Source organism: Borostomias antarcticus (assembly GCF_949987555.1).
Source record: "Borostomias antarcticus genome assembly, chromosome: 3".
Taxonomy (NCBI): Eukaryota; Metazoa; Chordata; class Actinopteri; order Stomiiformes; family Stomiidae; genus Borostomias; species Borostomias antarcticus.
This window is the reverse complement of record NC_140236.1, coordinates 10,738,610-10,755,611: the sequence shown is the minus strand read 5'-3', so window position 1 is coordinate 10,755,611 and position 17,002 is coordinate 10,738,610. Positions and strand designations below refer to the sequence as shown.

The window sequence follows — 17,002 nt, the reverse complement described above, 5'->3', positions numbered from 1 at the left end:
GCGAGAGAATGGAGGTCTCGGACGACCTCCATTCTGGCTGCCACTCCACCACAGCAGCGGAAGCAGATGCTGGGTGAGTGTAGTGGTCTGGTTGACTGTTCACTGTTAATTGTCTGGTTCACTGCCAATTGCCTGACCCACACTTAAAGCCCTTGTAAAGACTGTGCCCCCAGTTAATTTAAATTAACCGTCCAATTTTCCCCTCAAGAACACAACATGGAGCCTTGGTCCAGCCCACACGGGACCATGTCGGGTTACCAAAAGGTAAGTAACCCCCCTGCACAGCCCTCTGGATCCTCCATGGCTGCCATCCCTCACACGTCCATCCAGTGTGTCTCCGCCCAGACCATGGGCCCTCGTCCAACCTCGGCTCCTACAGCTCCTGCTCGTCCTGCTGTCTACCCGCTGGGCATTCGGGAGCGTGCGAGAGAATGGAGGTCTCGGACGACCTCCATTCTGGCTGCCACTCCACCACAGCAGCGGAAGCAGATGCTGGGTCAGTGTAGTGGTCTGGTTGACTGTTCACTGTTAATTGTCTGGTTCACTGCCAATTGCCTGACCCACACTTAAAGCCCTTGTAAAGCCTGTGCCCCCAGTTAATTTAAATTAACCGTCCAATTTTCCCCTCAAGAACACAACATGGAGCCTTGGTCCAGCCCACACGGGACCATGTCGGGTTACCAAAAGGTAAGTAACCCCCCTAAAGGTTTATATTTCATATACCATGTAAGCATGGTCAGTCAACTTTATCTGGTTTTGTACAGTCCTGGACCTAGACCCACTCTCTATTGAGACCAGACAACTCTTTAATGCCAGGCCACTATAAAGGTTCTCAGGATCTTGTCATTTCTCAATATCCATACTCAATTTCTATAGCTGAGCTTAAGAGGGAGAACCTCAAGCTCATGATTTACTTACATACCATGAGCAATGAGCAAATAAATTATTGGATTAGCTTCAGTGACTTTCTTTTCATTGAAACAGACAACTCCACCTCAGATGATCTCTACAACAATTGAGGATGAGGTCAACGACCTAGCGCTGCAGCTGGAGGCCAAGCTGAGCCCCCCTCGCCCAAGGGAGAGTGGGAAGATGGGATTTTGGCCTTGTGTTGCCCCTGCACCAACTCCACCTACTGGCCTGGCACTAGAGGCAGAGGGCAGGCCTCTGAGGAAGGACAGAGAGACAGGGCACTCCTGCTCCTACATCCGTGCTCCTGTGAGTGCCTTTAAGCTTGCTCCCCCTGTGATGGCCTCTCCAACACTCGAGGAGGTGGTCAACGACTTGGCACTTCAGCTGGAGGCCAAGCTGAGCCCCCCTCGCCTCAGGGAGAGTGGGAAGACAGGTTTTTGGCCTTGTGTTGCCCCTACATCCACTGCAACAATTGGCCTGGCACTAGAGGCAGAGGGCAGGCCTCTGAGGAAGGACAGACAGACAGGGCACTCCTGCTCCTACATCAGTGCTCCTGTGAGTGCCCTTAAGCCCGCTTCACCTGTGATGGCCTCTCCAACACTCGAGGCTGAAGTCGACTTGACACCTCAGCTGGAGACCAAGCTTGTGTTGAGCCGCCCTCTTGTCAGGGAGCAAGCTGGAGCTAACCCTCTGGTCAGGGAGCAGGCTGGGGCTAACCCTCCTCCTGCCAGTGGACCTGCCAGCACAACGCTTCACACCATTGGTGCCAGTAAACCCACTCCACCTCTGATGGCCTCCCTAACAATCGAGGAGGAGGTCAACGACCTAGCGCTGCAGCTGGAGGCCAAGCTGAGCCTCTCTCACCTCAGGGAGAGTGTCGCCCCAGCTGCCTCAACTCCACCGATGGGCCTGGCGCTGAAGGAGGAGGACAAGCCTCTGAGGTCGGAGAGACAGACACGACACTCCTGCTCCTCCACCCGTGCTCTGAAAGGCTCGGGACGACCTACTCGTAGACAGGAATGGGGTGAGGTCAAAACAGCCTGGACAGCCATTTGTTTTTTGATGCTCTCCATTTTGCAGGTTAAACAATATTAATTTTGTGATTTCAGATCTGACGGACATTAACGTCCAGCTGAACCCTGCATCAGTGAGCTCGAGCTTCACTATTGTGATTTCAGGTCTGAAGGACATCAACGTCCTTATTAACGAGAAAAAGCTGGTAAAGTCTATCTATCTATATATCTATCTATCTGTCTATCTATCTGTCTGTCTGTCTATCGATCTATCAATTTATCTATCTGATATATATGTTCTGGGCTGAATTACACTGTCAGTGAGGATAATGCACTGAAAATCTTACTATTGTCTGTTTTGACAGATTTGACAGATCCAGTTTTGGATATTCGCCTGCCTGTGCGGACAGTGCACACACACACACACACACACACACACACACACACACACACACACACACACACACACAGAACTACACACACACACACACACACACACACACACATACACACACACACACACACACAGAACAACTGCACCCCCCCCCCCCCACAGACACACACACACACACACACACACACACACAGAACAACAACATACACGTGCACACATACACACACACACATACAAACATTTGTATTCTCATGTTAGCTTTGACACTAGACATTTCTAACATAGCACATTTAGATCAAGGTTCAAGTCAAATTACTTTAAAACCTGAGGTCATTATTTTGCTAGTACACTGCGCTACCAAGTGTGCTTCATGTTCTGCTGGAATGTTACCCGAGTTGGTGGAATGTTTTCCAGAGCTCCAGACTTCTGTGTGGAGAGCTGTCCTTCTGGTTCCTGGTTGAAAGTAGGTTCTCAAGGGTTCTAGACTTCTGTGTGAAGGGCTCTTCTTCTGGTTCCTGTTTGAAGGTAGGTTCTCCAGGGTTCTAAACTACTGTGTGGAGAGCTGTTCTCCTGGCATCATTCACGTCCGTCCTACTCTCTGGTTGGGTCGTACATCAGCACCACTAATCTCTCCAGCAGTAACATTGACCCTCCACTGTCCACTGGGCATGTAGAAGAGTCCACTGAAAGCAGTGTTGACCTCTGAGGAACACGTCCACGTTGTCCAGGCGTCCTGTCAGACAGTGTAGATGTGTCCCAGCCTGTGAAAGGTCTGGGTGGCTCAGACACTGGGTGGCATTCATAGTGGTAAAACATTTGGTGAACAGTTATGTACCGCGGGTCTATGTCTTTTTATTATGGCTTCATTCAGCATACGGCTCCTGATGTAGGTGTCGGCCTCTGGTGTCGGCTCAAACTTTTGGTACAGAGCTGTTCAACAAATGTTTTCTGAGTCTCCCAGTCCTTTCACAGGCTGGGAAACGTCTGCACTGTCTGACAGAGGAAACAGGACACCTGGGGAATGTGGACGTGATTCTCAAAGGTCAACGCTGCTTTAAAGGACAATGCTCGTTTTTGACAACCTGGACCTTATTTACGACATATTATAAGACGTTTGACTCACCGAGATCACTTTGGTGTAGTTCGGAGGCATGTAGAAGAAATTTAAAATCCAGCGCGAGCCAAGTATATCCATGTAATGTCGGTGGTCGGGGCACTTAGAATGCAGTTTCTAAAAATCTATTTCCTGCCGCGAAGCGGTTGTTTTCATCAATCTGTCTTCATGAATCGCTAGTTGTGCTTACATATAGCATAATCATGTGGTGGTTTTTCACATGCCTCTGTAATTTGATCTTTAGAAACGTCTTTCGAAACGAAATAGCTTCCTCACTTGCTCCAGCACGCATGCGCACAGCGTGCTGGAGCAACGATTGCGCGCTGTGCGAGGAAGCTATTTCGTTTCGAAAGACGTTTCTAAAGATCATATTACAGAGGGTTGTCAGGTTGTCAAAAACGAGCATTATCCTTTAATTGATCTCCTCAGCATGTCCAGTGAGGTCAGTAGAGGGTCAATGTTACTGCTGGAGAGATTAGAGGTGCTGATGTACGACCCAACCAGAGAGTAGCACGGATGTGAACGATGACAGGAGAACAGCTCTCCACACAGAAGTCTAGAACCCTGGAGAATCTACTTTCAACCAGGATCCAGAAGATCAGCTCTTTACACAGAAGTCTAGAACCCTTGAGAACCTTCCTTCAACCAGGAACCAGAAGGACAGCTCTCCACACAGAGGTCTTGAACTCTGGAAAACATCCCACCATCCTGGGTAACACTCTAGCAGAACATGAAGCACACTTGCTGGCACAACGTACTAGCAAAAGAATGACCTCAGGTTTTAAAGTAATTTGACCTGGACCTTGATCTTAATGTGCTAGGCTTTTCTCATACATTCCTTTACATAACTACACACTGCATTTGTTGTACTGAAATAAATATTTTCAACAATATAGCCTACATTTGTCTATGTGTTTTTGTGCGTGGCTGTAAGCCAGCGTTAGTATAGTATAGCATTTGATATAATCGGAATTACACACTCTATTCAAGGAGGGGAATCAGGACAAAATTAGTTTGTTGCCTTAGTCATATTAATTTTGTTATTTTTTTTATTTTTTTTTGCACAGGCCATAATAAGAAACTTAATTAACCTAACTATATAAATAATTAATACTTCTTCCTTGACTTGAGTCAGTCATGGCAATTCTAGAATTAGAAGTTTGGCCATACTGTAACAGATTGTCTCACAATGATATGACATCATAGTTGAACACAATGATACTATGACAGCCACATTCTAGTTCATAGTAACATTTTTCTCTGTCAGTGGTCAGTGACATTTTGAAGTGGTTGGTGTATGCAATGCAATCCAGTGCTCCTAACTTCTCCATGGCCTCCCTGTACATTGGGGATCTGCACCCCGACGTGACAGAGGCCATGCTGTATGATTTATTTAGCCCCATGGGGACACTCCATTCTATCCGGGTCTGTAGAGACAGGATCACCAGGCGCTCCTCAAGATACGCATATGTCAACTTCCAGCAGCCAGCTGACGCCAAACGCGCTCTTGACACCTTGAGCTATGAAACAGTCATGGGCCGACAGCTCCGGATCACGTGGTCTCAACGCGACCGCACCCTGAGGGACAACGGAATTGGGAACATCTTCCTGAAGGGTTTGGAGAAGTCCATCGACAGCCAGGCCCTGTATGACACCTTCTCCGCCTTCGGCACCATCCTCTCCTGTAAAGTGGAGAGTGACGAGAACGGCTCCAAGGGCTACGGCTTTGTGCACTTTGAGGCTCCGGAGGACGCTGAGAGGGCCATCAAGAGGATCAATGGCATGCTCCTCAACGGTAAAAAGGTGTTTGCTGGCCCTTTCAAATCCAGAAATGTACGAGAGGCCGAGCTGGGCGACCAAATCCAACAGTGTACCGGCATCAGTCTCTACATAAAGAACTTGAAGGAAGAGATTGATGAGATGCGACTGAGGAAGGAGTTCTCTCCCTTTGGTACCATCATTAGTGCCAAAGTCGTGATGGAGCGCGGCCGCAGCAAGGGCTTTGGGTTTGTGTGTCTGTCCTCCCCTGAGGAGGCCTCCCGGGCCATTGCAGCGCTGAACGGACGCATCCTGGCCACCAAGCCCCTGTATGTGGCCCTGGCCCGGCCCAAGAAACAGCCACGGGTGTATCTAACCAACAGATACAGGCAGCGAATGGCCGTCAGGCGTGCCATGCCCAGCATGGAGATCAAACTGCCTGCACAGCCCTCTGGATCCTCCATGGCTGCCATCCCTCACACGTCCATCCAGTGTGTCTCCGCCCAGACCATGGGCCCTCGTCCAACCTCGGCTCCTACAGCTCCTGCTCGTCCTGCTGTCTACCCGCTGGGCATTCGGGAGCGTGCGAGAGAATGGAGGTCTCGGACGACCTCCATTCTGGCTGCCACTCCACCACAGCAGCGGAAGCAGATGCTGGGTCAGTGTAGTGGTCTGGTTGACTGTTCACTGTTAATTGTCTGGTTCACTGCCAATTGCCTGACCCACACTTAAAGCCCTTGTAAAGCCTGTGCCCCCAGTTAATTTAAATTAACCGTCCAATTTTCCCCTCAAGAACACAACATGGAGCCTTGGTCCAGCCCACACGGGACCATGTCGGGTTACCAAAAGGTAAGTAACCCCCCTGCACAGCCCTCTGGATCCTCCATGGCTGCCATCCCTCACACGTCCATCCAGTGTGTCTCCGCCCAGACCATGGGCCCTCGTCCAACCTCGGCTCCTACAGCTCCTGCTCGTCCTGCTGTCTACCCGCTGGGCATTCGGGAGCGTGCGAGAGAATGGAGGTCTCGGACGACCTCCATTCTGGCTGCCACTCCACCACAGCAGCGGAAGCAGATGCTGGGTCAGTGTAGTGGTCTGGTTGACTGTTCACTGTTAATTGTCTGGTTCACTGCCAATTGCCTGACCCACACTTAAAGCCCTTGTAAAGCCTGTGCCCCCAGTTAATTTAAATTAACCGTCCAATTTTCCCCTCAAGAACAAAACATGGAGCCTTGGTCCAGCCCACACGGGACCATGTCGGGTTACCAAAAGGTAAGTAACCCCCCTAAAGGTTTATATTTCATATACCATGTAAGCATGGTCAGTCAACTTTATCTGGTTTTGTACAGTCCTGGACCTAGACCCACTCTCTATTGAGACCAGACAACTCTTTAATGCCAGGCCACTATAAAGGTTCTCAGGATCTTGTCATTTCTCAATATCCATACTCAATTTCTATAGCTGAGCTTAAGAGGGAGAACCTCAAGCTCATGATTTACTTACATACCATGAGCAATGAGCAAATAAATTATTGGATTAGCTTCAGTGACTTTCTTTTCATTGAAACAGAAAACTCCACCTCAGATGATCTCTACAACAATTGAGGATGAGGTCAACGACCTAGCGCTGCAGCTGGAGGCCAAGCTGAGCCCCCCTCGCCCAAGGGAGAGTGGGAAGATGGGATTTTGGCCTTGTGTTGCCCCTGCACCAACTCCACCTACTGGCCTGGCACTAGAGGCAGAGGGCAGGCCTCTGAGGAAGGACAGAGAGACAGGGCACTCCTGCTCTTACATCCGTTCTCCTGTGAGTGCCTTTAAGCTTGCTCCCCCTGTGATGGCCTCTCCAACACTCGAGGAGGTGGTCAACGACTTGACACTTCAGCTGGAGGCCAAGCTGAGCCCCCCTCGCCTCAGGGAGAGTGGGAAGACAGGTTTTTGGCCTTGTGTTGCCCCTACATCCACTGCAACAATTGGCCTGGCACTAGAGGCAGAGGGCAGGCCTCTGAGGAAGGACAGACAGACAGGGTACTCCTGCTCCTACATCCGTGCTCCTGTGAGTGCCCTTAAGCCCGCTTCACCTGTGATGGCCTCTCCAACACTCGAGGCTGAAGTCGACTTGACACCTCAGCTGGAGACCAAGCTTGTGTTGAGCCGCCCTCTTGTCAGGGAGCAAGCTGGAGCTAACCCTCTGGTCAGGGAGCAGGCTGGGGCTAACCCTCCTCCTGCCAGTGGACCTGCCAGCACAACGCTTCACACCATTGGTGCCAGTAAACCCACTCCACCTCTGATGGCCTCCCTAACAATCGAGGAGGAGGTCAACGACCTAGCGCTGCAGCTGGAGGCCAAGCTGAGCCTCTCTCACCTCAGGGAGAGTGTCGCCCCAGCTGCCTACACTCCACCGATGGGCCTGGCGCTGAAGGAGGAGGACAAGCCTCTGAGGTCGGAGAAACAGACACGACACTCCTGCTCCTCCACCCGTGCTCTGAAAGGCTCGGGACGACCTACTCGTAGACAGGAATGGGGTGAGGTCAAAACAGCCTGGACAGCCATTTGTTTTTTCATGCTCTCCATTTTGCAGGTTAAACAATATTAATTTTGTGATTTCAGATCTGACGGACATTAACGTCCAGCTGAACCCTGCATCAGTGAGCTCGAGCTTCACTATTGTGATTTCAGGTCTGAAGGACATCAACGTCCTTATTAACGAGAAAAAGCTGGTAAAGTCTATCTATCTATATATCTATCTATCTATCTGTCTATCTATCTGTCTGTCTGTCTGTCTATCGATCTATCAATTTATCTATCTGATATATATGTTCTGGGCTGAATTACACTGTCAGTGAGGATAATGCACTGAAAATCTTACTATTGTCTGTTTTGACAGATTTGACAGATCCAGTTTTGGATATTCGCCTGCCTGTGCGGACAGTGCACACACACACACACACACACACACACACACACACACACACACACACACACAGAACTACACACACACACACACACACACACACACACACACACACACACACACACACACAGAACAACTGCACCCCCCCCCCCACAGACACACACACACACACACACACACACACACACACACAGAACAACAACATACACGTGCACACATACACACACACACATAGAAACATTTGTATTCTCATGTTAGCTTTGACACTAGACATTTCTAACATAGCACATTTAGATCAAGGTTCAAGTCAAATTACTTTAAAACCTGAGGTCATTATTTTGCTAGTACACTGCGCTACCAAGTGTGCTTCATGTTCTGCTGGAATGTTACCCGAGTTGGTGGAATGTTTTCCAGAGCTCCAGACTTCTGTGTGGAGAGCTTTCCTTCTGGTTCCTGGTTGAAAGTAGGTTCTCAAGGGTTCTAGACTTCTGTGTGAAGGGCTCTTCTTCTGGTTCCTGTTTGAAGGTAGGTTCTCCAGGGTTCTAAACTACTGTGTGGAGAGCTGTTCTCCTGGCATCATTCACGTCCGTCCTACTCTCTGGTTGGGTCGTACATCAGCACCACTAATCTCTCCAGCAGTAACATTGACCCTCCACTGTTCACTGGGCATGTAGAAGAGTCCACTGAAAGCAGTGTTGACCTCTGAGGAACACGTCCATGTTGTCCAGGCGTCCTGTCAGACAGTGTAGATGTGTCCCAGCCTGTGAAAGGTCTGGGTGGCTCAGACACTGGGTGGCATTCATAGTGGTAAAACATTTGGTGAACAGTTATGTACCGCGGGTCTATGTCTTTTTATTATGGCTTCATTCAGCATACGGCTCCTGATGTAGGTGTCGGCCTCTGGTGTCGGCTCAAACTTTTGGTACAGAGCTGTTCAACAAATGTTTTCTGAGTCTCCCAGTCCTTTCACAGGCTGGGAAACGTCTGCACTGTCTGACAGAGGAAATAGGACACCTGGGGAATGTGGACGTGATTCTCAGAGGTCAACGCTGCTTTAAAGGACAATGCTCGTTTTTGACAACCTGGACCTTATTTACGACATATTATAAGACGTTTGACTCACCGAGATCACTTTGGTGTAGTTCGGAGGCATGTAGAAGAAATTTAAAATCCAGCGCGAGCCAAGTATATCCATGTAATGTCGGTGGTCGGGGCACTTAGAATGCAGTTTCTAAAAATCTATTTCCTGCCGCGAAGCGGTTGTTTTCATCAATCTGTCTTCATGAATCGCTAGTTGTGCTTACATATAGCATAATCATGTGGTGGTTTTTCACATGCCTCTGTAATTTGATCTTTAGAAACGTCTTTCGAAACGAAATAGCTTCCTCACTTGCTCCAGCACGCATGCGCACAGCGTGCTGGAGCAACGATTGCGCGCTGTGCGAGGAAGCTATTTCGTTTCGAAAGACGTTTCTAAAGATCATATTACAGAGGGTTGTCAGGTTGTCAAAAACGAGCATTATCCTTTAATTGATCTCCTCAGCATGTCCAGTGAGGTCAGTAGAGGGTCAATGTTACTGCTGGAGAGATTAGAGGTGCTGATGTACGACCCAACCAGAGAGTAGCACGGATGTGAACGATGACAGGAGAACAGCTCTCCACACAGAAGTCTAGAACCCTGGAGAATCTACTTTCAACCAGGATCCAGAAGATCAGCTCTTTACACAGAAGTCTAGAACCCTTGAGAACCTTCCTTCAACCAGGAACCAGAAGGACAGCTCTCCACACAGAGGTCTTGAACTCTGGAAAACATCCCACCATCCTGGGTAACACTCTAGCAGAACATGAAGCACACTTGCTGGCACAACGTACTAGCAAAAGAATGACCTCAGGTTTTAAAGTAATTTGACCTGGACCTTGATCTTAATGTGCTAGGCTTTTCTCATACATTCCTTTACATAACTACACACTGCATTTGTTGTACTGAAATAAATATTTTCAACAATATAGCCTACATTTGTCTATGTGTTTTTGTGCGTGGCTGTAAGCCAGCGTTAGTATAGTATAGCATTTGATATAATCGGAATTACACACTCTATTCAAGGAGGGGAATCAGGACAAAATTAGTTTGTTGCCTTAGTCATATTCATTTTGTTATTTTTATTATTTTTTTTGCACAGGCCATAATAAGAAACTTAATTAACCTAACTATATAAATAATTAATACTTCTTCCTTGACTTGAGTCAGTCATGGCAATTCTAGAATTAGAAGTTTGGCCATACTGTAACAGATTGTCTCACAATGATATGACATCATAGTTGAACACAATGATACTATGACAGCCACATTCTAGTTCATAGTTACATTTTTCTCTGTCAGTGGTCAGTGACATTTTGAAGTGGTTGGTGTATGCAATGCAATCCAGTGCTCCTAACTTCTCCATGGCCTCCCTGTACATTGGGGATCTGCACCCCGACGTGACAGAGGCCATGCTGTATGATTTATTTAGCCCCATGGGGACACTCCATTCTATCCGGGTCTGTAGAGACAGGATCACCAGGCGCTCCTCAAGATACGCATATGTCAACTTCCAGCAGCCAGCTGACGCCAAACGCGCTCTTGACACCTTGAGCTATGAAACAGTCATGGGCCGACAGCTCCGGATCACGTGGTCTCAACGCGACCGCACCCTGAGGGACAACGGAATTGGGAACATCTTCCTGAAGGGTTTGGAGAAGTCCATCGACAGCCAGGCCCTGTATGACACCTTCTCCGCCTTCGGCACCATCCTCTCCTGTAAAGTGGAGAGTGACGAGAACGGCTCCAAGGGCTACGGCTTTGTGCACTTTGAGGCTCCGGAGGACGCTGAGAGGGCCATCAAGAGGATCAATGGCATGCTCCTCAACGGTAAAAAGGTGTTTGCTGGCCCTTTCAAATCCAGAAATGTACGAGAGGCCGAGCTGGGCGACCAAATCCAACAGTGTACCGGCATCAGTCTCTACATAAAGAACTTGAAGGAAGAGATTGATGAGATGCGACTGAGGAAGGAGTTCTCTCCCTTTGGTACCATCATTAGTGCCAAAGTCGTGATGGAGCGCGGCCGCAGCAAGGGCTTTGGGTTTGTGTGTCTGTCCTCCCCTGAGGAGGCCTCCCGGGCCATTGCAGCGCTGAACGGACGCATCCTGGCCACCAAGCCCCTGTATGTGGCCCTGGCCCGGCCCAAGAAACAGCCACGGGTGTATCTAACCAACAGATACAGGCAGCGAATGGCCGTCAGGCGTGCCATGCCCAGCATGGAGATCAAACTGCCTGCACAGCCCTCTGGATCCTCCATGGCTGCCATCCCTCACACGTCCATCCAGTGTGTCTCCGCCCAGACCATGGGCCCTCGTCCAACCTCGGCTCCTACAGCTCCTGCTCGTCCTGCTGTCTACCCGCTGGGCATTCGGGAGCGTGCGAGAGAATGGAGGTCTCGGACGACCTCCATTCTGGCTGCCACTCCACCACAGCAGCGGAAGCAGATGCTGGGTCAGTGTAGTGGTCTGGTTGACTGTTCACTGTTAATTGTCTGGTTCACTGCCAATTGCCTGACCCACACTTAAAGCCCTTGTAAAGCCTGTGCCCCCAGTTAATTTAAATTAACCGTCCAATTTTCCCCTCAAGAACACAACATGGAGCCTTGGTCCAGCCCACACGGGACCATGTCGGGTTACCAAAAGGTAAGTAACCCCCCTGCACAGCCCTCTGGATCCTCCATGGCTGCCATCCCTCACACGTCCATCCAGTGTGTCTCCGCCCAGACCATGGGCCCTCGTCCAACCTCGGCTCCTACAGCTCCTGCTCGTCCTGCTGTCTACCCGCTGGGCATTCGGGAGCGTGCGAGAGAATGGAGGTCTCGGACGACCTCCATTCTGGCTGCCACTCCACCACAGCAGCGGAAGCAGATGCTGGGTCAGTGTAGTGGTCTGGTTGACTGTTCACTGTTAATTGTCTGGTTCACTGCCAATTGCCTGACCCACACTTAAAGCCCTTGTAAAGCCTGTGCCCCCAGTTAATTTAAATTAACCGTCCAATTTTCCCCTCAAGAACACAACATGGAGCCTTGGTCCAGCCCACACGGGACCATGTCGGGTTACCAAAAGGTAAGTAACCCCCCTAAAGGTTTATATTTCATATACCATGTAAGCATGGTCAGTCAACTTTATCTGGTTTTGTACAGTCCTGGACCTAGACCCACTCTCTATTGAGACCAGACAACTCTTTAATGCCAGGCCACTATAAAGGTTCTCAGGATCTTGTCATTTCTCAATATCCATACTCAATTTCTATAGCTGAGCTTAAGAGGGAGAACCTCAAGCTCATGATTTACTTACATACCATGAGCAATGAGCAAATAAATTATTGGATTAGCTTCAGTGACTTTCTTTTCATTGAAACAGAAAACTCCACCTCAGATGATCTCTACAACAATTGAGGATGAGGTCAACGACCTAGCGCTGCAGCTGGAGGCCAAGCTGAGCCCCCCTCGCCCAAGGGAGAGTGGGAAGATGGGATTTTGGCCTTGTGTTGCCCCTGCACCAACTCCACCTACTGGCCTGGCACTAGAGGCAGAGGGCAGGCCTCTGAGGAAGGACAGAGAGACAGGGCACTCCTGCTCCTACATCCGTGCTCCTGTGAGTGCCTTTAAGCTTGCTCCCCCTGTGATGGCCTCTCCAACACTCGAGGAGGTGGTCAACGACTTGGCACTTCAGCTGGAGGCCAAGCTGAGCCCCCCTCGCCTCAGGGAGAGTGGGAAGACAGGTTTTTGGCCTTGTGTTGCCCCTACATCCACTGCAACAATTGGCCTGGCACTAGAGGCAGAGGGCAGGCCTCTGAGGAAGGACAGACAGGGTACTCCTGCTCCTACATCCGTGCTCCTGTGAGTGCCCTTAAGCCCGCTTCACCTGTGATGGCCTCTCCAACACTCGAGGCTGAAGTCGACTTGACACCTCAGCTGGAGACCAAGCTTGTGTTGAGCCGCCCTCTTGTCAGGGAGCAAGCTGGAGCTAACCCTCTGGTCAGGGAGCAGGCTGGGGCTAACCCTCCTCCTGCCAGTGGACCTGCCAGCACAACGCTTCACACCATTGGTGCCAGTAAACCCACTCCACCTCTGATGGCCTCCCTAACAATCGAGGAGGAGGTCAACGACCTAGCGCTGCAGCTGGAGGCCAAGCTGAGCCTCTCTCACCTCAGGGAGAGTGTCGCCCCAGCTGCCTCAACTCCACCGATGGGCCTGGCGCTGAAGGAGGAGGACAAGCCTCTGAGGTCGGAGAGACAGACACGACACTCCTGCTCCTCCACCCGTGCTCTGAAAGGCTCGGGACGAACTACTCGTAGACAGGAATGGGGTGAGGTCAAAACAGCCTGGACAGCCATTTGTTTTTTCATGCTCTCCATTTTGCAGGTTAAACAATATTAATTTTGTGATTTCAGATCTGACGGACATTAACGTCCAGCTGAACCCTGCATCAGTGAGCTCGAGCTTCACTATTGTGATTTCAGGTCTGAAGGACATCAACGTCCTTATTAACGAGAAAAAGCTGGTAAAGTCTATCTATCTATATATCTATCTATCTATCTATCTGTCTATCTATCCGTCTGTCTGTCTATCGATCTATCAATTTATCTATCTGATATATATGTTCTGGGCTGAATTACACTGTCAGTGAGGATAATGCACTGAAAATCTTACTATTGTCTGTTTTGACAGATTTGACAGATCCAGTTTTGGATATTCGCCTGCCTGTGCGGACAGTGCACACACACACACACACACACACACACACACACACACACACACACACACACAGAACTACACACACACACACACACACACACACACACACACACACACACACACACACACACACAGAACAACAGCACCCCCCCCTCCCCACAGACACACACACACACACACACACACACACAGAACAACAACATACACGTGCACACATACACACACACACACATACAAACATTTGTATTCTCATGTTAGCTTTGACACTAGACATTTCTAACATAGCACATTTAGATCAAGGTTCAAGTCAAATTACTTTAAAACCTGAGGTCATTATTTTGCTAGTACACTGCGCTACCAAGTGTGCTTCATGTTCTGCTGGAATGTTACCCGAGTTGGTGGAATGTTTTCCAGAGCTCCAGACTTCTGTGTGGAGAGCTGTCCTTCTGGTTCCTGGTTGAAAGTAGGTTCTCAAGGGTTCTAGACTTCTGTGTGAAGGGCTCTTCTTCTGGTTCCTGTTTGAAGGTAGGTTCTCCAGGGTTCTAAACTACTGTGTGGAGAGCTGTTCTCCTGGCATCATTCACGTCCGTCCTACTCTCTGGTTGGGTCGTACATCAGCACCACTAATCTCTCCAGCAGTAACATTGACCCTCCACTGTCCACTGGGCATGTAGAAGAGTCCACTGAAAGCAGTGTTGACCTCTGAGGAACACGTCCACGTTGTCCAGGCGTCCTGTCAGACAGTGTAGATGTGTCCCAGCCTGTGAAAGGTCTGGGTGGCTCAGACACTGGGTGGCATTCATAGTGGTAAAACATTTGGTGAACAGTTATGTACCGCGGGTCTATGTCTTTTTATTATGGCTTCATTCAGCATACGGCTCCTGATGTAGGTGTCGGCCTCTGGTGTCGGCTCAAACTTTTGGTACAGAGCTGTTCAACAAATGTTTTCTGAGTCTCCCAGTCCTTTCACAGGCTGGGAAACGTCTGCACTGTCTGACAGAGGAAACAGGACACCTGGGGAATGTGGAAGTGATTCTCAGAGGTCAACGCTGCTTTAAAGGACAATGCTCGTTTTTGACAACCTGGACCTTATTTACGACATATTATAAGACGTTTGACTCACCGAGATCACTTTGGTGTAGTTCGGAGGCATGTAGAAGAAATTTAAAATCCAGCGCGAGCCAAGTATATCCATGTAATGTCGGTGGTCGGGGCACTTAGAATGCAGTTTCTAAAAATCTATTTCCTGCCGCGAAGCGGTTGTTTTCATCAATCTGTCTTCATGAATCGCTAGTTGTGCTTACATATAGCATAATCATGTGGTGGTTTTTCACATGCCTCTGTAATTTGATCTTTAGAAACGTCTTTCGAAACGAAATAGCTTCCTCACTTGCTCCAGCACGCATGCGCACAGCGTGCTGGAGCAACGATTGCGCGCTGTGCGAGGAAGCTATTTCGTTTCGAAAGACGTTTCTAAAGATCATATTATAGAGGGTTGTCAGGTTGTCAAAAACGAGCATTATCCTTTAATTGATCTCCTCAGCATGTCCAGTGAGGTCAGTAGAGGGTCAATGTTACTGCTGGAGAGATTAGAGGTGCTGATGTACGACCCAACCAGAGAGTAGCACGGATGTGAACGATGACAGGAGAACAGCTCTCCACACAGAAGTCTAGAACCCTGGAGAATCTACTTTCAACCAGGATCCAGAAGATCAGCTCTTTACACAGAAGTCTAGAACCCTTGAGAACCTTCCTTCAACCAGGAACCAGAAGGACAGCTCTCCACACAGAGGTCTTGAACTCTGGAAAACATCCCACCATCCTGGGTAACACTCTAGCAGAACATGAAGCACACTTGCTGGCACAACGTACTAGCAAAAGAATGACCTCAGGTTTTAAAGTAATTTGACCTGGACCTTGATCTTAATGTGCTAGGCTTTTCTCATACATTCCTTTACATAACTACACACTGCATTTGTTGTACTGAAATAAATATTTTCAACAATATAGCCTACATTTGTCTATGTGTTTTTGTGCGTGGCTGTAAGCCAGCGTTAGTATAGTATAGCATTTGATATAATCGGAATTACACACTCTATTCAAGGAGGGGAATCAGGACAAAATGAGTTTGTTGCCTTAGTCATATTAGTTTTGTTATTTTTATTATTATTTTTGCACAGGCCATAATAAGAAACTTAATTAACCTAACTATATAAATAATTAATACTTCTTCCTTGACTTGAGTCAGTCATGGCAATTCTAGAATTAGAAGTTTGGCCATACTGTAACAGATTGTCTCACAATGATATGACATCATAGTTGAACACAATGATACTATGACAGCCACATTCTAGTTCATAGTAACATTTTTCTCTGTCAGTGGTCAGTGACATTTTGAAGTGGTTGGTGTATGCAATGCAATCCAGTGCTCCTAACTTCTCCATGGCCTCCCTGTACATTGGGGATCTGCACCCCGACGTGACAGAGGCCATGCTGTATGATTTATTTAGCCCCATGGGGACACTCCATTCTATCCGGGTCTGTAGAGACAGGATCACCAGGCGCTCCTCAAGATACGCATATGTCAACTTCCAGCAGCCAGCTGACGCCAAACGCGCTCTTGACACCTTGAGCTATGAAACAGTCATGGGCCGACAGCTCCGGATCACGTGGTCTCAACGCGACCGCACCCTGAGGGACAACGGAATTGGGAACATCTTCCTGAAGGGTTTGGAGAAGTCCATCGACAGCCAGGCCCTGTATGACACCTTCTCCGCCTTCGGCACTGTGATAGTATTTTAGACTGGTCTAGTCCAAAGATTTACCAAGATACGTTCAAAAGGTTGAGTCTGGTTTATTGTGGAAAACATTACGAGCGCAAGGACTTCCTGAACAACGCAAACAAAGGTGGTTTGTCAGAGAAGTGAAGTCAGTCACTTCTGCCCTGGCTTATATTCAGTCAAAACACAGGTAAGTCTTTCTAGGATATTGATTGGCTGAGTTGTCTATGCGTCATCGTGAGGGGACGGATATCACACAGTGAAAGAAAGGAATGTGGGATGAAACTCACTTTGAATATGGCTTTGAATATAGACAAAGGTCTGAGTCAGGGCAGGAAGGACAA

At 48.7% G+C, this 17,002-nt stretch overlaps 1 protein-coding gene across 1 annotated transcript; it reads left to right on the top strand.

The window, feature by feature from the left end:
• Window positions 1–4,735: 4,735 nt before the first annotated feature.
• LOC311307211 (polyadenylate-binding protein 1-like) lies at window positions 4,736–13,580 on the top strand (the record flags this gene model as incomplete). Its single annotated transcript, XM_084436010.1, has 3 exons — window positions 4,736–5,281; window positions 10,919–11,413; window positions 13,575–13,580. The coding sequence occupies 3 exons, from the start codon at window positions 4,736–4,738 to the stop codon at window positions 13,578–13,580; spliced, it is 1,047 nt and encodes a 348-aa protein (XP_084292136.1).
• Window positions 13,581–17,002: the final 3,422 nt, after the last annotated feature.